This window comes from Bos indicus x Bos taurus, chromosome 19, assembly GCF_003369695.1.
Source record: "Bos indicus x Bos taurus breed Angus x Brahman F1 hybrid chromosome 19, Bos_hybrid_MaternalHap_v2.0, whole genome shotgun sequence".
Classification (NCBI taxonomy): Eukaryota; Metazoa; Chordata; class Mammalia; order Artiodactyla; family Bovidae; genus Bos; species Bos indicus x Bos taurus.
The window spans coordinates 29,417,326-29,445,284 of NC_040094.1; the positions used below are offsets into that span (position 1 = coordinate 29,417,326).

Below are 27,959 nucleotides of genomic sequence, written 5' to 3' on the forward strand. Positions count from 1 at the left end.
TGGTCACAAGGCATGTGGGATCTTAGCTCACTGATGAGGGATCAAACCCGCATCCCCTGAATTGGAAGGCAAAGTCCTAACCACTGGACTACCAGGGAAGTCCCAATTTAATGGATTTTTAAAAAAATGTACATAAATTACAGATGTTAACTTTTTCCTTTCTGGATTAAAAAAGTTAAAAAAAATTTTTTTCCCCATGTTCTCTGGCCACATCCTGCAACTTGCAGAATCTTAGTTCCCCAGCCAGGGATTGAACCCAGGCAACAACAGTGAAAGCACTGAGTTCTAACGACTGGGCCACCAGGGAACTCTCTAAAATTTTATAATGTATTAAATTTTGTTTCTACTCTTGGGTACTATTCATCATTTTTATTAGCTGTATAATACTCCTTCTGGTAGAGCTCCATAATTTATTAGCTTTGTTTTATACACTTGAAATTATTTCTTGCTATTCTAAGTACTCATGCAATGAAAACTTTTGTGCACACTCCTATAATTTGGATTATCTATCTATGACAGAGTTCAAGAAGTAGAATCAATGGTTCAAAGACTATAACCATATTTATGATCTTGGAAATATATTGCCAAACTGCTTTCCCAAAGAATTTTGCCATTTATAAATCTTTGTATGTATGAAAGTACCAGCTTCACCACACTTTTCCCTGCAAGGGTTATTTCAAAGTTTTTGCAAATTTGCTGGGCAAAAGCTGTGTTGTTATGGTTTTCATTTGCATTTATTTTATTATAACTAAGGCAACATTTTCCATATTGTTTACAAGTTCTGTTTCTTCTTTTATGAGTCATCTCTTTGATAGAGCTCACCCACTCCATCATAAACACACATATATACACACGATTTGGAATTCTTTGGTTAAAATGCTAGTGGTCTCCCCACTCATTGTGGAATTCATGGGGGCTAAAGAGGCAGAGAAAGGCACACCACCTCTGCTGTGGCCAGTGATGTCAGCAGGATGAAATTTAGAATTCTCCTCTTTTACCCTGAAGAGGCTACGTGTCCAGCACATCTGCTGCTCAGCTGGCCCCTTCTATTGGGTTAGTTAAAAAGTTCACTTGGGATTTTCTGTAAAAACCCACGTGAACTTTCTGGTCAATCCAATACAAAACCGTTCCCTATTGCTACACAGTGGTTGTTCCTTTATATTTGGGTTCATAAGATAAGCAGCCTTGAAGTGGTTTAGCCCTTCTAAGCTGGTCTGCTTGTGACCAGAGAAAGCATCAGGTAAATGGTGGTGTCAGAACTGGCCTTGAGTGTCTTGATGAGCCAAGACTTTCTTCTTACAGGTAAAAAACCAGCTGAGAAAGACACGTGTTTTCTAATGTAGTCATGTGTTAAAAAAGAAAGAAGAAAGAAAGGAAAACTTTAAAAACTCTTATAATAAAGTCAGTCTCTGTAGGGACTTGTGGCTGCTCTGGAAGCCTAGCCCAAACCAGCTTTAAACCTACTCTTCTTTAAATCATAAAAGCCTATTTATTGAACTGTTGGGCTTCTCTGGTGGCTCAGTGGTAAAGAATCCGTCTGCAATGCAGGAGACGTGGGTTCAATCCCTGGGTTGGGAACATCCCCTGGAGGAGGAAATGCAACCCACTCCAGTGTTCTTGCCTGGAGAATCCCATGGATAGAGGAGCCTGGTGGGCTGCAGTCCATGGGGTTGCAAAGAGTTGGAAACAACTAAGCGAACAACTGAGCACGCACGCACATCGAACAGTTAGAGGAGGTCTTGGCTTACTTCTCCAATCAGATCAGTTTTCACTTTTGTGTTTTTGTTCTCATGGGACTTTTCGAGGAAAGGAATTTGGCAGAGATTTCTCTCTCCTCTGTAGTCAATCCTTTGACTTATAAGGAGTGGGTGGGCTAAGTCACTTCAGTCATGTCCAACTCTTTGTGACCCAGACTGTAGCCTGCCAGGCTCCTCTGTCCATAGAATTCTCCAGGCAAGAGTGCTGGAGTGGGTTGCCATTTCCTTCTCCAGGAGATCTTCCTGACCCAGGGATTGAACTGGCGTCTCTTATGTCTCCTACACTGGCAGGCAAGTTCTTTACCACTAGCGCCACCTGTGACATAAAAACACTGTCTGTCATAAGAAGCAGCGTAAACTTGGGCCCCTGGCTCATACAGCATGCATTCTTAGTGAAAGTACCATGTCCCTCTCCTGAGGACTTAGATCCACAAGCACCGCTGAAGCAGAGAACTCAGGCTTCCAGTGCCTCCAAGCCCCCTGGTAGTCCAGGCACCCTCGAACTGACCTTCAGAACATGCGTTCTAAGTCGCTTCTGTTGTGTCCAACTCTGTGCGACCCTATGGACTGTAGCCTGCCAGACTCCTCTGTCCATTGGATTCTCCAGGCCGGAATACTGGAGTGAGCTGCCATCCCCTCCTCCAGGGGATCTTCCTGACCCAGCAACTGAACCCATGTCTCTTATGCCTCCAGCTTTGGCAGGAGGGTTCTTTACCACTGAGCTACCAGGGAAGTCCTGTGGGGACCTATGTCTCAACTCTACAAGGCTGACCCAGTGCTGCCCTTCAAAGCCAAGCTGAGCCCTCACCTCTCGGGTCTTCTGCAGGATCTGCTCCAGGAGGATAAGGAAGTGGCCCGGGTCCCTGCTCACCAGCTCCTGCAGGCTCCAGCAGTTCAGACACAACCCAGCTGGAAACGGAGGAGAGGCCAGGGGTCAGTCAGCTCAGGGTTGGAGAGAATTGGGCATCCCTGGGGCTGCACTGGGGCATTACCTTCTGATGGAAGACTCTCAGAAAATTCTAGACCAACACACTGGACCCTATCAGGCCCCATCTAGATAATAGTAAGCTTCTTCCTACTGAGACAGGAGGTTCAAGTGACACAGAGGGGCTGGGATCTCCCTTAGAGGCCAAGGAACAGGCCACGACTCTGCTCCTTGTCCCTCCAGAGAGCATCAGCCTGCCCACAACCTCTGAGATGCAGGGAAGGGGGACAGGAGCAGAGACGGTTGGAGGAACAAGAACAGGTGCCCCACAAGCTCCATCCCAGGACACGAGGCTGAGTCTGTGATAGCCATGGGACCTCCAGGGACTATTGGGTGGTGGAGCCTGGGAAGGGGAAGCACCATTCATGTCTGCTTTAAAAGTGACAATTACTACTTTGTCACCCTGTAACTTCCCCAGATTTTTCTTAGTTTGTCAATCTGCTTCCCTGCAGCCAGTAAGGGTAAATCCTCAAGTTAAAGAGGCGGTCATGGAGGCTTGTGTGTGTGTGTGAGATAGGGGGGTGAGAGCAGTGTGGGCGCAAGTGGCCCCCTCTGTGTCTGAGCTCCTTCCAAAGTCCTGAAGGTCCTGAACACTGCATTCCTATGGTCACAGGTTTTGGTAACTTTTGCCAAAGTCGGATATCTTTGCATTCTTTAACTTAAAAATGGCCCCTCAATTCTGTAAACTTAGTCTCCTTAAAACCTGGGTGGGAGGCCAGAAGGAAGAAAACTGCCATTTATTGAGCACCTACTGTGTACCTTTAGTCATGTACGGATGGGAGAGTTGGACCATAAAGAAGGCTGAGCACCAAAGAATTGATGCTTTTGAACTGTGGTGCTGGAGAAGACTCTTGAGAGTCCCTTGGACTGCAAAGAGATCAAACCAGTCAATCCTAAAGGAAATCCATCCTGGATATTCATTGGAAGGACTGATGCTGACGCTCCAATACTTTAGCCACCTGATGCAACGAGCCAACTCACTGGAAAAGATCCTGATGCTGGGAAAGACTGAAGGCAAGAGGAGAAGGGGGTCAGCAGAGGATGAGATGGTTAGACAGCATCACTGACTCCATAGACATGAGTTTCAGCAAGCTCCAGGAGATAGTGAAAGACAGGAAAGCCTGGTGTGCTGCAGTCCGTGGGGTTGCGAAGAGTAAGACACAACTGAGCAACTGAACAACAAAAACTGTACCTATAAGTTGGCAGGCTTTTCATACATCACCTCCACTGAGTCTCCCATCCTCTCCTTGGGAAGGTGGTTCCTGCTATTATTATTCCCATTTTACAGGCAAGGAAGTTGAGCCCTGAGAGGCTAAGGGACTTGCACAAGTTCCTACAGCCCATGAGAGTCAGCTGTAAGTCAGATCTGCTTAATTCCAAAGGCCAAGGAAAGCCTCTCTGAGAAGGTGACGTGTGAGCTGAGACTTGAATGAGAAGGAGCCAGATCTGCAGAGTTCTGAAGGATAAATCCCAGGCAGCAAGTGCCAAAGGTCCTGAAGTAGGGAGGAACCAGGTATATTCAAGGCACATGGATGTCTATCTCATAGGGTAGTTAGGGAGGCAAGTGAGATAGGGAAAATCTTTAAAAGCATAAGGAGATATTATAGTTAGGCACCAGCCTTGGAGACACAACTGCCCCAGTCTACAGATACCCCCGTTTCTCAGTCCTGGGGATCACATGACATGGAGAACTCCTACTTTCTGAAGGTCTGCCGAGATTCTCCATTGTTTTATGGGGAAGAGGAGGACGAGGCTCTGGAGAGAACTAGAAATCAGGTAAAATGGGAGAATTATGGGGAGGGCTGTTCATGGAGTCTTAGCTGCTTTTTTGAAATCAGCAGCTGTTTCTAAGCAGACCTTAGGGACATAGGCTTCCAGCACCCAAGGAGGATGAAGAAGACAGCATGGGGGAGAGGAGAAACGCCCGCCCCCTGACCCAGGGCAACTCTCCGTCAGGTGCCCTGCTGCCGAGCACCTGCCTAGGTGAGGTCCGAGTCAAGCAGACAGGGTTGGAACCAGAATCTGCCCGCCCGGGCCTGGCCCAGTGTTCCCTGCAGCCCCTCAATGGGCCTCCTCCCCGGCTCCCTGGGAACCTACCTGACCAGGAGGTGGAGCGGCGGCTGAGGCTGAGCCCATGCAAGCAGCGCTCCAGGGCGTGCTGGATGCGGTCCTCCGTGCATGTCGTGGCCCCTTGCTGCATCCTGAGTCATCGCCTGCGTGGGGGACAGACACTGGTCAGTCTGGAGACCCTCAGGCTCAAGGAGCACATGGCCGAGCAGGGCAGCCAGTGGAGACAGTGGGCACTCACAGCCCCGGGCCGTCAGTTGGCTGCCTCCAGGGCTGGACTGGCCCCTGGCTGTGCTGCTCAGAGAGGCAAGACAGGGCACTCGGGCCACCCAACAGCACAGGCTAGGGAAGTGAGGTGTCGGGGGAGGAGGGGAGTGGAGATGTGTGGGCCCCACAGGCAGGGGTGAGTGTCTCCAAGAGCCTGGGGAGTGCCCGGGACATGGACAGCCCCATTGCTGGGCAGGAGGACCTCAAAGGAAAAACCAGCATCACTTGGGGGACTTTCTTCTGAATTTCCAGGCTTGAGTCCCCCAGCCCCCAAGGACGGGCAGGCAGGGAGCCTGTTCCTGATGACCACATGGCAGAGATCCCCCTCAGTGTGTCAGGGGCCTCCCGCCTTCACAGGCGCCCCACCCCCAGCACACCATACCCTCTGCTTAGGTGCCCAGGCCCCAGGCACCCGGTCCTTTCCTGCCCTCACCTCCACTTTGGCTGTTTTTCTTTGCTTTCTCTGAGGCTTAGCAAAGTTACCAGTTACTCAAAGACCTTCCTTAGCTTAGTCTTTCAGAGAACCACCTTCTCTTTCCTGCTGATGAGGGACAGGGGTACTGAGCTCAGGCTGGAGGGCTGCTGAGGAGGAGATCTAAGAAGGGGTTTTAGTACCAGATGGGCAATGGTGCCAAGGGCCCCATTCTGAAAGCCTGCAGCAGGGCCAGCTTCACACTGAAGCATGGGCTCCTGGGTCCCCAGGGAAGCTGTGACAGGTCACCTAGTCAAGGAATAAGCCTGGTGTTTGGCATCAACAGACTTGGACTCAAATCTCCACTCTAGTATTTGCTAGCCACGCACTAGGCAATGTCTTTCACTTCTCTGTATTTCAGTTTACTTAGCTGTAAAATGGGTATGATAAGGGTACTAAGCCTCCAGGGCTGTTGGGGAAATTCAATGCCAGGGTGGATGCACTGAACAAGCTTTCAAGACAGGAAAGCGTTCCTGCTACAGTCTTTTCCGTGATCCCTCTTTCCTAGGGAATTTCCCTGCATTCACCCTGTCCAGGCTGACCCCACAGTTGGCCAGTCAGGCCAGGTCACAGAGGGAAGCAAAGGAAGCAGTTGTCCAGCTCTGTGGAACAGGGGATGGACCCGGAAACCACAAGCAGAAGCACAGAGCTCAGAGCTGAGCCATGCAAATGACATGCAAAGACGCAGGACATCCTGGCCTGGACCCAGTGGTCAGTTCACAGAAGCCCAGCAGGCAAATCCTCCCACTTCCCCAGCCAGGGAGGAACAAGACACCGAGGGAAACAGAAGCCCTTTGTGAGCAGCTCAGCATCACCTCACTTTAGCGATGTCCCTGGGATGGCGTGGGGGCAGGCCCCCCGGGAAGCAGTGCGCATGCATTCTTTCCTCCATGGATTTACTAACCCCCACGCACTAAAAGTGGCCCCGCACTAGGTGTAAAGAATTCACCTGCCAATGCGGGAGACGCAAGAGACACGGGTTCAATCTAGGATACTAGGATGAAAAGCTGGACTGGAGCTATTTTGTTGATTCTTCACCTGGAGGGCCTCCAGCCTGGTAAGGGAAACAAAGCAGTAAGAGGCTAAAGACTGGACACTTTGTGGGGAAGCCAGAGGGAGCGTGGGCACTCTGTAGCACAGAGAGGTTAAACAACTTGCCTAAGGTCACGCAGCTAGGGGTGGCAACCCAGACAGTCTGGCTCTGACTGCTCCTTGGCCCAGTCAGATACAGTTGCTGGGAGAAAAATAACATTTTTTGTTACTACCGTGGCGAGTGTAGACTCAGTTAACTAACATGATCTTGCTTTAGGAGACCTCCATTCCCAGCACACGTGTCTATATTAGCTGCCCACCGCAGCCCTGCCTCCTCCAGGAAGAGGACCAGGACCCCCAGAAGCAAACAACCTCAGCTGGACTGAGTGATGACCACGATGGCTCAAGGGGCCCGGGTGTTCTCTCGCTCAGAGAAAAGGCAGAACCTGGTGTGTTCCTTTTCCCTTCGCTTAGTCATGTCTGACTCTTTGTGACCCCATGGACTGTAGCCTGCCAGGTTTCTCTGTCTATGGGATTCTCCAGGCAAGAATACTGGAGTGGATTGCCATTCCCTCCTCCAGGGGATCTTCCTGATCTGGGATCAAACCTGTGTCTCCTGCATTGGCAGGTGGATTCTTTATCACTGAGCCATCCCGGTGAACTAAGTTTAAAGGTCCCTCCATCCAATCCCTGCTGCAACAGACAAGCTGGCTGTGTCAGGAGGCAGGAATGAGTGCCCTCCGATGTCCCAGCATGTCTGATGCAGAGGCAGGACACAAACGCACATCCTCAGCCGACATCATGTCTGCCGCCGCCCCATCCTCAGAGCAGTGTCCTGGGCTGCTGACAGTGGACGCATGGACGCTGAAGGCTACTCCCCAGCACCCCGTCCAGTGCCACGGGGCCAGGCTTCTCCCTGTCTCTGGGCCCCAAGCGACTTTCCCATCTCCAGGCCTCCGTGTCTTTGGCTGCTCATTCAGAGACAAATCAAGACCTTATCCTTGAGGAACTAGGCAGTCTCCCTGGTACCCTGAGGCCATCTTGAGCTTGACCTGGCTCTTCACAGAGGCAGGACCTCCCTGAGGTGCTGGGTCCTGGGAGCCGAGGGATGGGAGCCTGGCCGGGGATCCTGGCTGCACTGGGGGGGTTAGCCCAGCACACTGCGGTTCACAGCCCAGCCCTCTGGCAAGCTCACTTCCGTCTGATGAGTCAGTCATCAGCCGCCTTTGGTGACTTGTCAGCAGAACTCCAGTGGCTTTGGGGCAGAGATGAAAGGGGAAGAGGGGGTACCTCTCCCTCCCTAGGATGATGACTTTTCTCAAAGGCTTGGTGGGCAAGGCCTGGCTTCCCTTGGCATCCCCCTACCAACCCCCCAGCCCTCAGCCCTGCCACCTTACTACCAGGAGGTCAAGTTGTGAAATTCCAGCTGCTGCCAGGAATGGGAATTGCCCCCCTCTTTCACCCTCAGTGGGGTAGTGTTGAAACACTCAACAACAGGGCCTGCCTCCACCTCTGAGTTCCTCTTCTGAGCCAGTAAGGATGAGTCCTCACTGGGGACCTGAGCAGGACAGTGAGGCCAGTGAGGTCTGATGGCTCAGGGGTGTGGGGAGCAGGTGCTGGAGGGCAGAGGGAAACCACCTCTTCTCATGATGACATGACCCCACGATGCAAGACAGGAGGCGCCTCCCCTCATGGGCAGGGTCGGCCTGGTTTCCTGATGCAGCCCCACATGTGGCCATGAAGAAAGGTTCTTTTCTTGAGGGATTTAGTGGAAAACAGCAGAATTGTGGAGTCTACATCTCCTAGAGAGGGAAGTATGGGCCTCCAGGCTCTGGCAACACTCCACACTGCTAACTTTGTGTTCTGGAATATTCCAGGCGCACGTTTTGAAGACTTACTCCCAAAGGTGGACATATGAGAAACACCAAGGCCTGTGGTGCTGGGCTGGCCCCACTGCTTTGGTCCTGGGTCACCCCTCCCTCTCCCCCTTCCTACGGTCATCTGAGGCTTCATCTCCCTTCTGTATCACCAGTCTCCTCCTCATGTCTCTTCATAAGGCAGAATCTCTTCTTTGAACTAATTTGTAAAAATTTCATTTCCAATACAGGAAGGATATACCAGAAACCAAGGAGACTGGGGTGAGATGGAAGGGGTAACGGAATGAGATGGGGGGTAAGGAGGAGGAGCTCTTCTCTGAGGAGACCTTCATACATGGCTTCAACTCTTGGAACCATAGCAATATTTTACATATCCCAAATGAAATAAATAGAGGACTTCCCTGCTGGTCCAGTGGCTAAGACTCTGCGCTCCCAGTGCAGGGGGCCCAGGTCTGACCCATGGTCAGGGAACTAGATCCCACATGCTGCAACTAAGACTCTGTGCAGCCAAATACATAAATAAATTTAAAAAAATTTTTTAATGAAATCAAACCAGGATCTGGGGAGGAGTGGGGGGAAAAAGTAGGAACCAAACAACCAAACAACGAATTACCTTAACTACTATTAAATGATTAGTAGAACCACACTGTAAGGAATGGGAATACAGAAACTAACCTGAGTAAAACAGGAAAACAGTACTTAGTGGAAAACAGAACTTCCACTGCATACTGTAAGGCTAAAGACAAAAAGAACCATATATGAATACTGCGTTCTAGTTACTAAACTTGCTTCTTATAGAGATGTGGGTTATAAATCCTGAAACTCCTTCATGTGTATGTTGGGTGTGTGTATGCTCAGTCGTGTTTGACTCTGTACGACCCCATGGACTGTAGCCCACCTCCTACTACTGTAACCCACTGCTTTGTCCATGGAATTTCCCAAGCAACAATACTGGAGTGGGTTGCTGTTTCCTTCTCCAGGGGATATGCCCGACCCAGGGATCAAACCTGTGTCCCTTGCATTCCTGCACTGCAGGCGGATTCTTTACCACTAGCACCTGTATGCTAGGACCGAACAAATTTGCAAACAGATCACACATATCGAGAGCCAGTTTCTTACTGTTAGAGAAAGAAGTTACAGACAAGGAAAGGGATAAGTCTAGAATGAACCAACTTCTGGTGTAGGACTGGAATTGGAGAAATCAGTATCAACTCATGGGTTTTAATGTCTACTCAGAAAGATATGTATCTGTTCAGTTGCTCAGTCGTGTCTGACTCTTTGCGACCCCATGGACTGCAGCATGCCAAGCTTCTCTGTCCTTGACCATCTCCCAGAGCTTGCTCAAACTCATGTCCATTCAGTCAGTGATGCCATCCAACCATCTCGTCCTCTGTCATCCCCTTCTCCTCCTCCCCTCCATCTTTCCCAGCATGTGGGTCTTTTCCAATGAGTTGGCTCTTCACATCAGGTGGCCAAAGTATTAGAGCAACAACAACAGATGGACACATATAGAAGTGAAAAAATCATTTGTGTGGACTATGAATTAATATGCGTACCTATATTTTCTAGCTCTGACTGTTGAGAGAGCCTAGAAACAATGACTTCCCAGTAATGATAAGCACCCCCAGCACCCAGACTTTGGTTTCTAAATATCATTTTCCAATCAAAGGAACCAAGGCTTCCTAGACAAACAGCTGATTTTAGGATTGGGGCAGGAAATACAGAAGATAAATCTGGAGGCTTGGTACATCTTGTAGAACCAGAAAATAAACCAATATTTAGAAAAAGATGTGTGCATGCTCAGTTGTGTCTGACTCTTTGTGACCCCATGGACCGCAGCCCACCAGGCTCCTCTCTCCATGGGATTTTCTAGGCAAGAATACTGGAGTGGGTTGCTATTTCTCCCTCCAGGGTATCTTCCTGACCCAGGGATCTAACTTGTATCTCCTGTGGCTCCTGCATTGGCAGGCAGATTCTTTACCACTGAGCCACTGATGGGGAATGTTAAAAGGCACAGGAGCCAATTTACAGGAGCTTCCAATGGTCAAAGCCAGGATAGTCTGAACAACTAAATAATGAAAGTGTTGGATAATAATTCACAGGATGAAATAAATACCCATAAGTCTACACTAATGTCATAAAGTATAAAGTAAAAAAATCAATAAATGGAAGAGAAAGTACAGGTCTTCTTCACAAAAGAATTCTAGTTAATAAATGTGACAGGAATGAGAAAAATACAAAATGACCATTACACCAACACCACAGTTCTAATTATTACAGGCAAGATCCACCAACAGATACTAAAATCTGTGAGTGAAAATCTGAGAGAAAACAAGATATGTGCATAGTTTTTGAGTATTTTCCCCAATAAACTGATCAATTACAAGAAAAAATAATGTCACAGTAGAGAAATCCAGCCCTGCTTTAACTTCATGACTAAATTTAATATCACCAATAATAACACGTGTCAACATCACGTATCCTCCCATATCCTGATTCAAGTCACTACAAGAGACACAACATCACTTCTGTGGGATTCTTGCCAAAAATTCCCAACCACACAAACCAAATCATGAGTAACCATTCAAAACCAAACGTAGGGACTTCCCTGGCGGTTCAGTGGTTAAGGGTCTGCACTTCCAAGGCAGGGGGCACAGGTTCGAGCCCTGATGGGGTAGTAAGATCTCACATGCCTCAGAGTGTGGCCAAAACAAACAAACAAAACAAAAGAACTGAATGCAGACAAATTCCACAATATAATTTACCAAAGAGTCAAGGTCATAAAATATAAGGGAAGACTTCGTAATTGTCACAGACAGGAGGAGACTAAGGAGACACAAAAACTAAATGTGATGTGGGGTCCTGGACTAGATTCTGGAACTGAAAGGGGATGTTAGGGGACACTGGCTAGAATTCAAGTACGGATGTGGATCACTATCATTTCCTGGTTTGGATAATTGCACCACGTCATATAAACTGCTAACGTTAAGGGAAGCTTGGTGAAGAGTATGTTGTTGCAGTTGTTGTTTATTCGATAAATTGTGTCTGACTCTTTACGAGCCCATGGACTGTAGCTCGCCAGGCTCCTCTGTCCATGAGATTTCCCAGGCAAGAATACTGGAGTGGGTTGCCATTTCCTTCTCCAGGGGACCTTCTTGACCTAGGGATCAAACCCACGTCTCCTTGGCAGGAGGATTCTTTACCACTGAGCCATCTGGGAAGCCCTGGTGAAGGGTATACCTGGGTCTATACAATGCTTTAATAGTTACCTAGGCTTTACATAACCTTTATATATCTTTCCAAGTGTGTATGCAAAGCTTCACTGCCCTTCATGAACTTGATTAGATTTAATGAACAGTCACAGGTCCTAATTACTTGTGGGTGGACCAGTGCAGAACTGGCTGCCTCAAAATCCCCTAACCCCATGTTCCTAAACTGGAGTTGAGAATCTCTAGGGTTTTTAGAGGGTCTCTGAGGCCTTTCTGGAAGAATGCTTAAACCGTATTTTCATTTTGATGGCAATTAGGAAAAATTAGTATTTAATAGTTAATACAAGGCTGAAGCTGAAGCTCCAATACTTTGGCCATCTGATGTGAAGAGCTAATTCATGGGAAAGACCCTGATGTTGGGAAAGATTAAGGGCAGGAGGAAAGGGGGGCGACAGAGGATGAGATAGTTAGATAGTACCACCAACTCAGTGGGTGTGAATTTGATAGCGGAGAACAAAGGAGCCTGGCGTGCTGTAGTCTGCGGAGTCATAGTCAGACACTACTTAGCAACTGAACAACAACATCAATATATTCTGGAATATCTTGATAACACTATGACCAAATGTTACCATAAAATGTTGACGCATTTGTTTCTATCATCAATTTGGTGTCCCCTAAAGGAACACTGTTGTTAGTGTCTGGGAGAGCTCAAGGTTGTACATAATGGGTTAATAAATGAAAAATATTTAGAACAGTGCCTGGTACATAATATACATTCAATAAATGTGTTCAATTAGCTATCAGGGTGCTTTCTCAGTATACACATTTCAACTCTAGGTGGCTTTGAGGTCAGGCTAAGAAAACACTCCCTGGATGACTCTGATGTACAGTAACATTTTCTATTTTACAAATACACTCATCCCCACATCCCCACCACACACATGCATCATACACTAGACCATGAGACTAGAAAGGCCCCTTATAGACCATCTAGTGCAACTCTCCCATTCTACAGACAAGAAAATGGGGGCTCTGAGCAATGAAGGACTTGCTCAGATTAGAGAGTGGCAAATCTCATATGATCCAGCAATCCCTCTCGTGGGCATATATCCAGACAAAACTATAACTGGAAAGGATGCATGTACCCCCTACATTCATAGCAGAGCTGTTCACAATAGCCAAGACATGGAAGCAACCTAAATGTCCATCTACAGATGAATGGATAAAGAAGATGTGGTACATATATACAACGGGATACTGCTCAGTCACAAAAAAGAATGAAATCATGCCATTTGCAGCAACTTGGATGGAACTGTAGATTATCATACTAAGTGAAGAAAGTCAGAAAGAGAAAGACAAATCAATGCCATATGGTATCTCACTTATATGTGGACTCTAAACTATGACACAGATGAACTTATCAATGAAACAGAAACAGACTCACAGACATAGACAATAGATTTGTGGTTGCCAAGGCAAAGTGGAGTAGGGGAGGGATGGAGTGGGAGTTTGGGATCAGTAGATGCAAACTATTATATAGAGCCTAGATAAACAAGAAGGTCCTACTGTAGAGCACAGGGAACTATATTCAATATTCTGTGATAAGCCATAATGGAAAGGAATATAAAAAGGAATTTATATACATATATGTGTATATATATAACTGAATCATTTTGCTGTTCAGCAGAAATTAATACAACATTGTAAATCAACTATTCATCAATAAAATTTTAAAGAAAGTGGTGAATCTATAACTAGAATCTGAGTCCAGAACCTCAGGACAGTCATGCAACCCTCCGGATTGAGTGAGAATCAGACACTATTGTGCTGCAGTGAGTGACCTCTGCTCCTCTCCTCAAGGTTAATTTTAGAATTCTTTTTCAAATTTATTCCAGAGTTTTGGGGCTGTGTAGATATTCAACTACTCCTGGGTCAATTTTGCAAATTTAAATTTTCGGACGGTATCATTCATCTTAGTCAGATTTTTAAATTTCTTAGCAAGGATCTAGGTCTAGAATTCCTATATATTTTTAAAATTTATTTTTGAATCTTGCGATTTTAGCTCCTCTCTTAATCTGACTATTGTAATATTGTTTTCTCTTAAAATAAGAATCCAGATTTGTGTTAGAAATTTTCACACATCACAATTCCTGAAATAATTATTTTTGAAATTTATAGTAAACATAATAACTACGATAATTATAGTTTTTTTTTTCCTGAACAGCGGCTTTAAGTTCAGTTTATTTCATTGCTTGCTGTTTTGTTTTGTACCATGGTCGGGAAGATTCCCTGGAGAAGGAAATGGCAACCCACTCCAGTACTCTTGTCTAGAAAATCCCATGGACGGAGGAGCCTGGTGCAGGTTACTGTCCATGGGGTCACAAAGAGTCGGACACGACTGAACGACTGCACTTACTTCACTTATCCTTATCTACGAGTTCTTAATTTTAATTCATTTGTTGCTCAGCCACGGTATTTCGAGTAACTCCAGGAAGAGTGTGTGGGTGAGGAACTTTCTGAGGCTGTATGTGTCATGTGTCATTCATGGAGGCTTACTATGAATTACAGCTTTGCCAACTATAGGACTGGCATAATGTATACTTCTTCACCCTCAAATTGTTTATAGAAAGCCAAAATAATGAAATGAAAAATGGCTACCACAAATAAGAGAATCAGATAAGGTGGCTGCATACAAATTAAAGTAGAAGTTAGTATCATTCAGACACACAAAAAACAGAAATGGTGTTGGAAAGAGACCCACCTACACAGCAACAAAAAGAATAAAATAAGAGAAAATAAGCTTTTAAAATCTGCAGGAATTCAGTGAAGTAAAACTTTTGAGGAACACAAAGGAAGGCAAATAAACAGAAATGCATAACCTTTCGGTAGACAGGAAAATTCAGTATCATAAAGAATTAATTCAAAATGAATCAGAGAATGAAACGTAAAGAGTTTAAACTGCAAAACTCAGAATAAAACAGGAGGAACACTTCATCACATTAGCTTTGTCAATGAGTTCTTGGAAAAGACACCAAAGCACCGGCAATAAAAGGGAAAAATAGATAAACTTGACTACATTAAAATATAAAACTCTTGCATCAGAGGGAAAAATCAACAGAGTAAAAAGGCAGCCTACAGAGAGGGACAGGATATTTGCGAATCGTTTATGTCTAACAAGGAGGTGATATCCAAAATATACAAGGAAGTCTTGCAACTCAACACAACAAAAAACCCAATTAAAAATGGTCAGAGGTCTTGAATAAACATTTCTCCAAAGATACACAATTGGCCAATAAGCACATGAAAAGATGCTCAACATCACTAATCACTAGGGAAATCCACATCAAAACCACAATGAGGTACCACTGCACACCCATTAGCATAGTCATTATGAAAAACAAAAATAAGTGTTAGTGGGGGTGTGGAGCAATTGGAACCCTTGTGCACTGCTGGTGGGAAAGTAAAATGGGACAGCCACTATAGAAAATGGCACGCTGATTCCTCAAAAAATCAAGAATAGAATTACCACATGATCCAGCAATTCCACTTCTTGGCATATACCCCAGAGAACCGAAAGCAGAGACCGGAACATATTATTGGACACCCATGTCCACTGAAGCAGTATTCACAATAGCCAAATGTAGAAGCCATCCATGTGTCCACGGACAGACTAATGGATATCAGACGTGGTCCGCACATACAATGGGATAGTATTCAGCCTTAAAAAGGAAGGAAGCTCTGTCACGTGCTCCATCGAGGAAGAATCTTGAGGACATCACGCCAAGTGAAATAAGCCAGTCACAAAAAAACGCTGTATGGTTCCACTTCTATGAGTCTCTAGAGTAGTCAAATTTGTAGAGACAGAAAGTTCAATGGTGGTTTCCAGGTGTTCAGGAAAAGGGGCGGGGGTTATTTCATGGGTATAGAGTTTTAGTTTTACAAGATGAAAAGAGTTCTGTAGGTCAGTTGCACAGCAATGTGAAAAAACACTACGAAACCATACGCTTAAAAATAGTTACAGTGGTAAAGTTTATGTCATAAGTATTTTACTGCAATTTTTAAAAACAGTGAGAAAAAAAGAATTAATCGATATTTTTGTGGTATTAGATAAATTAACCAACATCTTTGTGATATTAGATAGGAACATCAATTGTCTATCAGTTTCAGCCTAGAGAACAGGAGAGAAGGAAAGAGGACAGACTGCCTACCACTGAGTGGCTGTTCCATGTCAGGTCCCAGGCTTGGTACTCCCCTGTGACAGTCTAGTTTAATGATCACAGTCACCCCACGGCATACTCACAGTTATGTACAATTCCTGCAGCTCAGGGAGGGTGAGCCGTTTACTTGGACAAATTCCCGTGGTCATCGTTCTTATAGCCTGAGCTGTAAGCACAGCCCACCTTGGCTGTACTCCAGAGCCCACGCCATCGCCTACACCGTGTTTGCAGGAAGTTATCTCCACTGTGTTCTAGACACCCAAAGAGCTGGGTACATGGTTTTACCTCGGTGTTATCATATGAGGCTTCCCTGGAAGCCATCTTGCACAAAAATTGCCTAAATCCTCATTGTCAGTGATTCATTCTCCCTGGGTTAGGGTGGTGGCTCACTTCCTCTGTACTCGCTTATTTTTCAAGAACGTAAGATTCCTGGAGGGACATTTAGCCAACAGATGGGTCTGTGACGGCAGTGACGGTGGACAGTGGGCAGCAGAACGGCTCTAGGGCCGGGAGAGCGAGGATGTGTGAAAAGGTAGGTGGTGGTGGCATGGGAGGGCAGGGGGCGGATGTAGGGGAAGTGTGCCAAAAGGAGCCAAGAGGGCAGAGATAAGCCTTTGCCTACTTCCCACCTTAGCTCACACTCTTCTTTACCAAGGAAAGGGCACAAGGATTCCCAGGAAGACCAAGTTGTGGTTCAGACCAAGAAGAGATGGGATGAAGAATGGAGGAGAGAAGAAGAAAGATGCTAACAGGTTGCAGCACTGACTCCTGTGCTTAGGGCTTGAAGCCTTGAGCTCATTTACTCTGAATAACCTCATAAAACTCTGAACATACAAGGAGGAGGCAAATGCAGTCCCTGGTAGCTAAATGACCTTCCCAAGATCATACAACTGCAAGCAGTTTAGGCAGAATTTGAACCCAGGTCCATCTGACTCCCTTCTACCCAAGTAATCATCTGGAAGAATACTGAAAAACAGTAAGATGCATTATATTGCCTTTGTATGTAATACTTATAACAGCAGTTAATGCTAACTGAGGGCTTACTATGTGCCAGGCACTGTCTAGGTGTTTTCAATAAATTAATTCACTGAATCCGTATGAGGTAGATACACTGTTTCCCCCATTTTCCCATTTTACAAGTGAGGAGACAGAGCTTTCTCTCCCTGGTAAGTGAGGCATGTCTTGTCTTGGCATGATCTAGGCAATTTAGCTTCTCTGTATACATAAAGGAGCTGGAGATGGGTAAACAGAAATTACTGCCAAGATGGGGAACCAAAGACAGACTATAAGAATGTACCAAGGCATAGACCCCAGGCAGCAACCAAATTCTATGGATTCCTGGGCTAAACCGTGGGCACCTGGCCTTGGAGACTGTTTAATCCCGTGTGTGTGCTAGTTGCTTCCGTTTATGTCCGACTCTTTGTGACCCTATGGACTGTAGCCCACCAGGCTTCTCTGTCCATGGGATTCTCCACAGAAAAACACTGAAGTGGGTTGCCATGCCCTCCTGCCATGCCGTCTTCCCAAACCAGGGATCAAACCCACATCTCATTACATCTCCTGCTAATGCAGGTGGATTCTTTATCACTAGCACCACGTGGGAAGGCCCTGTTTAATCCTGCCGCCTTTCAAATTCAGAGCCTGTCTTGTTTGCCAGCAAACGCTCACGGAGTAATAAAACAGCAAATGAATGCAAATGTAGAAACTCCAGAAAGGCCAATTACACATATACTGGCAGATTTCTGATTTTTTTTGGATGTGGAAAAAGACTGTGGTTGTGACAAATTGCATTCATTACAGCTGCTCACTTTCTGCAAAACCATTTCCAGTTTGTAAAACAGACACGAATATTTCATAGTTTTGGGCAGAGAAGATTTTAGGGAACACTGAGACCTCCAGATCCTCTGCCATTGAAATAAATTTGAGACAGATTGTCTAATTCATTATCTCATCCCTTGAACATCTTTTTTTCCCTCTCAGGATGAAGACCACTTACCACCAATCTTCTCTCCATTAATCACCAGCAGGTGATTGCTCTCAGTCACCAGCATGCCCATCTTCTTCAGCCTCCTTTTTATGCTCTTTCAATTTTTGCCCAATTAGATATGAAAAGTCTCTCTCCTTCTCTCTATTCCATTCATGAATGGTGGTGGTGGTTTAGTTGCTAAGTTATGTCCGACTCTTGCGACCCCGTGGACTGAGCCCGCCAGGCTTCTCTGTACAAAGGACTTTCCAGGCAAGAAGACTGGAGTGGGTTGCCATTTTCTTTTCCAGGGGATCTTCCAAACCCAGGGATTGAACCTGGGTCTCCTGCATTAGCAGGCGGATTCTTTATCAACTGAGCTACCAGAATATGATTTGTTAGTTCTGGCCAGACTGTCATGAGGTACCCCAACCCCTCCCCAACCACAGGTGGTGTCTGAGAAAGCCAAGTAGGGAGCCAGGTCTTGTATCGACACTGGTAGTAATAAGCCCCCTCCACCTTCACTTCTCAGTGGAGACCACTGGGAAGCCTGGATTTCCAGCCCCAACAGACAGTAAGAGTGCCTCCTCCCACTCTGTGGTGGTGTCAGAGGAAGCCTAGTGAAGGAGTCAGGGCATTCACTACTACCCAGCGGCAATGAGGTCATTTCCTCCACCCCAGGTATCAATGTGCTCAGTCACTTCAACTGTGTCTGACTCTTTCTGACTGCATGGACTGTAGCCTGCTAGACTCCCCTGATTCTCCAGGGAAGAATACTGGAGTGGCTTTGCCATGCCCTTCTCCAGGGGATCTTCCCAATCCAGGGATTGAACCTGTGTCTCTTAGGTCTCCTGCACTGGTGGGTAAGGTCTTTACCACTAGCGCCACCTGGGAAACCCATTTGGTATCAGTGGAGCTACGATGGAGAAGGAAATGGCAACCCACTCCAGTATTCTTGCCTGGAGAACCCCATGGACAATGGAGTCACAGAGAGTGGGACATGACTGAAGTGACTAAGCAAGCACGGAGCTATGATGCACCCTTGCCCCTCCCAGCAAGGGAGGTATCAGTGGAGGCCTATTTGTGAAGCCAGAATTCCCACTCCACCCAGTGGAGAAGGAAATGGCAACCCACTCCAGTATTCTTGCCTAGAGAATCCTGTGGACAGAGGAGCCTGGTGGGCTGCTGTTCATAGGGTCGCACAGGGTTGGACATGACTGAAGTGACTTAGCAGCAGCAGCAGCAGCCAGTGGTAATACGGACGCACCTTCTCAATGTCAATGGAAGCTAAGCATGGAACCTAGATTTATACCCTCTGCTAAGTCACTTCAGTCGTGTCCGACTCTGTGCGACCCCATAGACGGCAGCCCACCAGGCTCCCCCTGTCCCTGGGATTCTCCAGGCAAGAACATTGGAGTGGGTTGCCATTTCCTTCTCCCAGATTTATACCCTCACCTGGCAGTAAAAGGGTGGTTCTTTCACCCCAGCCCCCAGCCCTGCCCCACTTTCCCTTTCAGGAACATGTTGGAGAGAAAGTCAACAAAGCAGATTTAAATAAGAGGTTTAAATAAGATCCAGCATCTTATAACTCTTATAAAAAAATACCCCAAATGTCCAGATTGCGACAGAAAGTAACAAGTCACATCAAGAATAAGGAAGATCCTAAATGAATAAGAAAAGGCAATCAGTAGATGCCAACCCCAAAATGACAGACATTAAAAATACCTGAAAAAGATTTTAAAGCAATAATCATTTAAAATGCTTCCGTGAATGATTATAAACACATGAAAACTAGAAAAGTCTCAGCAAAGAAATATGAGGTAAATTAAGTACCAAATGGAACTGAAAATATATAATAACTGAAATAAAAAAAGCTCAGTGGATGAGTTCAACATCAGAATGGAGGGGACAAAGAAAAGAACCAATGAACTTAAATACAGAACAATAACATTATCTGATCTGAACAATAGAGAGAAAATCAAATGAAAAATGGACAGAGCCTTAAGGAAATGTGGCTATACAAACAGCTCTAACATTCTTATCATCTGAGTCCCAGTGGTAGAGGACAGAGCTAAAAAAGTACGCCAAGAAATAACGGCTGAAAACTTGGCAAATTTGGCAAAATACATAAAACAACAGATTGAAAAAATTGTGTGAATCCCAAACAAAACGGAGCCAAGAAATACGCACCAAGACCCAACACAATCAAACTTTGAAAAACTAAAGAGAAAAGAAAAATTTTAAAAGTGGCAAGAGAGAAATAACATCTTCTCTGAGAAGAAAAAATAATTCAAAAGACAGTGGATTTCTGGGCTTCCCTGGTGGCTCAGTGGTAAAGAATCTGCCTGCCAATGCAGGAGACATGGGTTCAATCCCCAGTCCAGGAAAAGCCCACATGCCATGGAGCAACTAAGCCTGTGCACCACAACTACTGAACCTGGGCACCACAAGTAAGAGAATCTGTGCCTCGCAACAAAAGGCTCCACGTGACACAACTAAGACTCAACACAGCCAAATAAATGAATGAAAGAGTACTAAATAATTGAACAAAAACTCTTTATCTAAAAAATATAGATAAATCATAATAGCCTCAAACTGAAAACAACCAGATCCACCAGTAAGAGAATGGATAAACCAATTATTTGATATATTTCTATAATCCATGACTACTTGGTGATGGAAGGAATTAAAAAGAGCAAATTACGAATGTGTGTAACATGGATGAATAACAAAAATGTGTTGTGCAAATAGTCTGGACACACACAAAACAGATATTCTATGGTTCCATTTAAGTTTTAGAACAGGCAAAACTAATCTGTAGTGAAATAAATCAAAACAGTAGTTGTCCCTGGAAGGCTTAATAAGGAGAGATGACCAGGAATGGGCATGAGAAAACTTTCTGGGATGATGGAAATATTCTGTATCTTGATAGAAGTACAGGTTACATGGGTGTATGCATCTGCTGTAACCCATCAAACTGTACAATAAAACTTGGACATTTCACTATACGGTAAACCAAACCCCAGGGACTTTTCTGGTGGTCCGGTGGCTTAAGACTCCGAGCTCCCAATGCAGGGGCCCTGGGTTCCAGCCCTGATCAGGGAACTAGATCCCACATGCTGCAAAGAAGAGTTCGCATGCCACAACTAAAGATCGCGCATGCCGAAACAGAGATCAAAGCTCCCGTGTGCCGGCACAACCAAATAAATAAATAAATAACATTTTTTTAAAAGTACCTCAATAAAAATATTTTAAGACTCACACTATATATGTGTCTGGAATAAATCTTGAAAGCTTTCTTAGCCTGACCAGCTACCTGTGAAGGAGGAAACAGAACAGGCTCTATCTTGAAAGCAGGACTCCATCTTGGGCCACACTATGGACTTTGAGCTATTTGTCCAGTATCTATGGAAACGACATGCCAACTGGAAAACCAGGCCCCGGGAAGGAAGAGCCCCAGGGCTCTCTGTAGCTAAAAGAATACCCCAATTATCTGTGTAATTGAATAGAATCATACATTCTATTATGCTTACTGGGGTATGACCACAGGCCTATTGATAATTGTCCACTGTTAACAACTTGGCTGGATCATGGAAAAAGCAAGAGAGTTCCAGAAAAACATCTATTTCTGCTTTATTGACTATGCCAAAGCCTTTGACTGTGTGGATCACAATAAACTGTGGAAAATTCTTCAAGAGGTGGGAATACCAGACCACCTGACCTGCCTCTTGAGAAATCTGTATGCAGGTCAGGAAGCAACAGTTAGAACTGGACATGGAACAACAGACTGGTTCCAAAGAGGAAAAGGAGTGCATCAAGGCTGTATATTGTCACCCTGCTTATTTAACTTATATGCAGAGTACATCAGGAGAAATGCTGGACTGGAAGAAACACAAGCTGGAATCAAGATTGCCGGGAGAAATATCAATAACCTCAGATATGCAGAGGACACCACCCTTATGGCAGAAAGTGAAGAGGAACTAAAAAGCCTCTTGATGAAAGTGAAAGTGGAGAGTGAAAAAGTTGGCTTAAAGCTCAACATTCAGAAAACGAAGATCATGGCATCCGGTCCCACCACTTCATGGGAAATAGATGGGGAAACAGTGGAAACAGTGTCAGACTTTATTTTCTGGGGCTCCAAAATCACTGCAGATGGTGACTGCAGCCATGAAGTTAAAAGATGCTTGCTCCTTGGAAGGAAAGTTATGACGAACCTAGACAGCATATTCAAAAGCAGAGACATTACTTTGTCAACAAAGGTCCGTCTAGTCAAGGCTATAGTTTTTCCTGTGGTCATGTATGGATGTGAGAGTTGGACTGTGAAGAAGGCTGAGCGCCGAAGAATTGATGCTTTTGAACTGTGGTGTTGGAGAAGACTCTTGAGAGTCCCTTGGACTGCAAGGAGATCCAACCAGTCCATTCTGAAGGAGATCAGCCCTGGGATTTCTTTGGAAGAAATGATGCTAAAGCTGAAACTCCAGTACTTTGGCCACCTCATGCGAAGAGTTGACTCATTGGAAAAGACTCTGATTCTAGGAGGGATTGGGGGCAGGAGGAGAAGGGGATGACAGAGGATGAGATGGTTGGATGGCATCACTGACTCGATGGACATGAATCTGAGTGAACTCCGGGAGTTGGTGATGGACAGGGAGGCCTGGCGTGCTGCGATTCATGGGGTCGCAGAGTTGGACATGACTGAGCGACTGAACTGAACTGAACTGAACAACTTGGCTTAAGGCATATGATCATGGGTTAACTTTGATTGTATCTTTCTTTTTCCTTTGTTCAGACTAGTTTCAGGGAACCTTATACACTTAGGGTATATAAGGTTTTCACACAAACTGGTCGAGGTCCTTGGCTAAGAGGAGACTGTGTCTTGGGCGCGCCGGAGTAATAAACTGCACTTCACTATCTGCATTGTCCTTCTGAGTGAGTTTGTTTCCTGGAACGCGTGGCTTTACAACACCTGCACCCCACTTTTTCTTTTCAAAGATACACTCTCTCCGCTCGGGGTGGCCTGTTATCCTTCCAGTCTGGTTGATACTTTTACATGCCTATATAACACATCCTTCCCCCTTGCATTTTCTTAAACTCACAGAATCAGAGCAGAGACGTTCTATGCAGAATTGTCTTCTCAGACAAAGCATATCTCTCATTCCTTCCCTGCTGCTTAAGCTTTTCCGTTGCCTTAGGACAAAGTTCAACCTCCAACCCTGCTTACAAGCCCCTGAGGGGTCTGGGCCCTTCCTCCCGGGCCAGTCTTACACCCCCACCTTCCTTCTCTCTAAGAGACTTCTTCCTGCCTGTGTTCCCTTCACTCAAAACATTTCCACCATCTTCCCTGCTTTTGATGTGGCTCTTTTTTTACTGTACCTTCCCCCAAACCTGAGATTCCTTTCTTAACTGAAGTCTAGTCGATTTACAATGTTATGTTAGCTGCAGGTGCACAGCAAAGTGACTCAGTTATACATACATGTGCGTCTATTCTTGTTCAGACTCTTTTCCATTACAATGCGGCTCTTAATAGACATTCTTCTGTCTCCCTTTTACAAGGTCGCTTTGCCTCTAGACTTCAGGCTGGTTTGGGTGCCCATCCCCTCCCCCTCTGCTTCCCCACCGTCTGTGCTTCCTCTGACAGTGGCCCGTCCTTCATGCACACTGTTCTAACCCAGCTCCTGGTGCAAGATGGGGTGGAGTCTCCCGGGACAGTTGGGTAAGTGTGCAAGACACCCAAGGCCCCACCCCAATTATGTAACCCTGAGGCTGTGACCCTACAAAACACCGGAGACACCCGGGATATTCCTCAGGCCTGGAGGGGGAAATCACATCTCTTGTAACTTCTCAATGAGTCAGTTCTGGGAGGGTGGTGTGGATTGAGTCATACTGGCCACCCACGATGTGGGGCAGGTTGCCTAGGAAACCTGCTTCCTCCAGTATTTCCTCTAACAGAGGCTAAAGGGAGAGATTCAGGTCAGAACCCAGGCTTTCCAGGAGCTGTTCTTAAGGCCACAGGTTACTAACACAGGGCTGTGTTTGATATTACGCCGTTATTGATATATTTCTTTCTGGACATGGTTCCCTCCCCCAAGCTCTGTTCCCATGCTAATAAGGTAACCCCCATGGGGAAGGTTTGCTGCTGGAAAGCGTAAAAACTCCGAGCTACTGGACAGTTCCTGGCAGGAGGAATGGGGCTCAGAGCTGGGTTTCAGTTGAAGATCAAGAAATGGCAAAAAATAGAGGGGATATATGTACACCTGGAGATCCAACCAGTCCATCCTAAAGGAAATCAGTCATTGGAAGTCAGTCATATTCATTGCAAGGACTGATGCTGAGGCTGAAGCTCCAATACTTTGGCCACCTGATGTGAAGAACTGATTAATTGGAAAAGACCCTGATGCTGGGAAAGACTGAAGGCAGGAGAAGGGGACGACAAAGGATGAGCTGGTTGGATGGCATCACCGACTTGATGGACATGAGTCTGAGCAAGCTCCAGGAGTTGGTGATGGACAGGGAAGACTGGTGTGTTGCAGTCCATGGGGTCGAAAAGAGTTGGACACGACTGAGTGAACTGAACTGGTATGTACACCTATAGCTGATTCACTGTGCTGTACAGTAGAAAGTAACCCAACATTGTAAAGCAACTATATTCCAATAAAAATTTTTAATATTCTTTTTCTTTCTATAAATTTTAACTTTCTTAGAGGAGTTTGAGGTTTACAGGAAAATTGAACAGAAAGTAGAGACTTCACATATATCCCCGTCGCCCTGCCCCACCTCTCCCCAGGGTTTCCCCTATTATTAATATCTCCCATTAGTGCAGTATATTTGTTACAACGGATGAACCTGTATTAATCCAACAGTATTATAATAACTAAAGTCCACAGGTTACATTAGGGTTCACTCTTGGTGTTGTACATTCTACGATTTTGCCAAAGACAAAAGGTCAGGTATCCACCATTACAGTATCACACAGAACAGTTTCATTGCCCTAGAAATCCCCAGCTCTCATCCTTCCCACCCTCCACCTCCTGGCAACCACTGATCTTTTTACTGTCTCTAGAGTTTTGCCTTCTCCAGAATGTCATGCAGTTGGCCTTTTATATTATGTAGACTTTTTCAGACTGGCTTCTTTTACATAGCAACATGCATCTGAGTTTTCTCCATGTCTTCATGGCTTCATAGCTCATTTCTTTCTATTTCTTTTCCTTTCATTTCTTTCTATTACTAAAAAGATATTCCATTCTATGAATGTTCCCTGGTTTGTCTATCTATTCACCCGCCAAAGGACACCTTGTCAATTTTTTGCAATCAGAATAAAGCTGTTATAAACATTTATGTGCAAGTTTGTGTGTGGATGTAAGTTTTCAACTCATTTGAGTACATATCTAGAAGCACGATGGCAAGACTTAGTTTGCTTTCTAAGAAACCGCCAAACTGTCTTTCAAAGTAGCTGTGCCATTCTGCATTCCTACCAGAAATGATTCAGAGGTCCTATTGTTCCACATCCTTACCAGCATTTAGTGGTATCAGGTTTTTTTTAGCCATTCTAATAGGTATGTACTTGTATCTCCTTGTTGTTTTAACTTCCAATCCCCTAAAGATATACGAAAAGAAAAAGTGAAAGTGCTAGTCGCTCCGTCCTCTCCAACTCTGGGATCCCATGGACTGTAGCCCACCAGGCTCCTCTGTCCATGGGATTCTCTAGGCAAGACTACCGGAGTGAGTAGTCATTCCCTTCTCCAGGGGATGGAACGCAGGTGTCCTGCACTGCAGGCAGTTTCTTTACTGAGTCACCTGGGAAGCCCCAATGATATACGATGCTGAGCATATTTTTTATATGCTTATTTGGCATCTGTTTATCTTCTTGTGAGCCATTGAGATCTTTTGCCTACTTTTCATTGGGCTATTTATTTTCTTATTGTTGAGTTTTAAAAATTCTTTGTATATTTTAGATATAAGTCCTTTATCAGATAAATGTTTTGCAAATACTTTCTCCCGGTCTGTGGCTAGTCTCTTCATTCTCTTAACAGTGTCTTTCACACAGCAGAAGTTTTTAATTTTCAAGAAGTCCAGCTCATCAAATTTTTCTTTCATGTATCATGCTTTTGGTATTATATTTAAAAACTCATTGCCAAGGTAATCTAGGTTTTCCCTTGTTTTCATCTAGGAGTTTTATAGTTTTGCATTTTGCCTTTAGGTTTATGATCCATTCTGAGTTAATTTTTTTGAAAGGTTTAAGGTATGTATATGGGCTTCCCCAGTGGCTCAGTGGTAAAGAATAGGCCTGACAAAGCAGGAGATAGCAGTTCAATCCCTGGGTCAGGAAGATCCCCTGGAGAAGCAACTAGCAACCCACTCCAGTATTCTTGCCTGGAAAATCCCATGGACAGAGGAGCCTGGTGGGCTGCAGTCCACCGCTCATGACTGAGCGACTATATAATAACAAGGTACATATACAGATTATTTTTCTTTTTTTTGTATGTGGATGTCCAATTGTTCCAGCACTATTTGTATTAAAACTATCCTTTCTCCATTGAACTGTCTTTGTTCCTTTGTCACAAATCAGTTGTTATATTTTAGGCTCTCTGTTCTGTTTCATTGACCTGTCTGCCTGTTCTTTCACCTGTATACGCTGATTTGTTTGTTTGTTTTACACTACCTTTCCATATAAACTTTAGAATCAGTAAATTTTTTGAATTTTGATGGGGATGGCACTAAATCTATAGATTAAGTTGGGAAGAACTGGCATATTGAGTCTGCCTATCCATGGATATGGATTATCTTTCCATTTATTTAGATCTTCCTTTACTTCATTCATCAGACTTTTGTAGTTTTCCTCATGTAGATCTTGTGCCAATTTTCTGGTGCTAAAGGTAAAAAGCGTTCTATTTTTAGTTTCAAATTCTAATAGCTCATTGCTGGCACATAGGAAAACAATAGATTTCTTTGGATAAATCTTGTATCCTGTAACTTTCCCACAGTAGCTTATTAGTTCCAAGAGTTTGTTAATTCTTCGGGATTTTCTGCATAGACAATCATGTCACATGTAAACAAAGACCGTTTTATTTCTTTCTTCTCATTCTGTGTAGCTTTTATTTCCTTTTTTGTCTTACTGCATTAGCTATGACTTTTAGTACAATGTGAATAGAAAGAATAAGAAGGGAGAGCCTTACCTCATTCCTAATATTAGGGAGAGAACTAACTTTTCACATTTAAGTATGATGTTAGATGTAGACTTTTTGTAAATATTCTTTACCTAGTTGAGAACGATTCCCCTCTATTCCTAGTTTGCTAAGAGAACTGATCGTGAATGGATGTATCTATTGAAAATCAAATGATTTTTCTTCTTTAGCCTATTGATGTAATGGATTACATTAACTGATTTTCACACGTTGAACCAGCCTGTATACCAGGAATAAATTCCACTGAGTCACAGTATATAATTTACATAACATAAAATTCATCATTTTAAAGGGCACACGTCAGTGGTTTTCAGTATATTCACCATGTCGTATACCCATCCATACAATCTAAATCTAGAAAATTTTCAACATCGCAAAAAGAAACTGCATATCTATTAGCAATCACTCCCCATTCTCCACTCCCCTCATCATCTGACAACCACTCATCCACTCTCTGTTTCTGTGAACTTCCTTATTTTGGAATTCTAGACATTTCATAGAAATGTAACCATACAGTATGTGGTCCGTTTTATTTTTGACCGTGCCATGTAGCGTGTGGGATCCCAGTTCCCCAACCGAGGATCGAACCTGTGCCCCCTGCACTGGAAGCACAGAATCTTAACCACTGGACCACCAGGGAAGTCCCCAATACGTGCTCTTCGGCATCTGACTTTTTTCACTTACTTAGCATGTTTTCCAGGTCCATCTATGTTGTAGCATGTAAGAGTACTTATTTCTTTTCATCACTGAAAAATATTCCATTGCAGGGATGTACCACGGTTATTTCTTAAATACTTCAATTTAGGGACCAAGATTCATACTGGATACCTGGGGACTACCTGCTCCCAGTCCAGAGCAAAAGAAAAAGATGAGAGGCATTAGCCAGGTGTACAGTTTCCCCTTCTGTATGAGAGATAATAAGAAGTGAACT

At 44.9% G+C, this 27,959-nt stretch overlaps 1 protein-coding gene across 4 annotated transcripts in view; it reads right to left on the reverse strand.

The window, feature by feature from the left end:
- PIK3R5 (phosphoinositide-3-kinase regulatory subunit 5) overlaps positions 1 to 27,959 on the reverse strand; it is a 74,484-nt gene that overhangs the window by 22,157 nt on the left and 24,368 nt on the right. For 3 of the 4 annotated variants that reach the window (XM_027517839.1, XM_027517840.1, XM_027517837.1), the window contains exons 2-3: positions 4,840 to 4,955; positions 2,566 to 2,666 (exon numbers count right to left, since the gene is read on the reverse strand). In XM_027517839.1, the coding sequence (XP_027373640.1) occupies positions 2,566 to 2,666; positions 4,840 to 4,942 (204 nt within the window). In that variant the 5' untranslated portion in view covers positions 4,943 to 4,955. Of the gene's footprint in view, positions 1 to 2,565; positions 2,667 to 4,839; positions 4,956 to 6,497; positions 6,593 to 27,959 lie in introns of those variants that run through there. The other variant, XM_027517838.1, reaches the window with a different exon arrangement.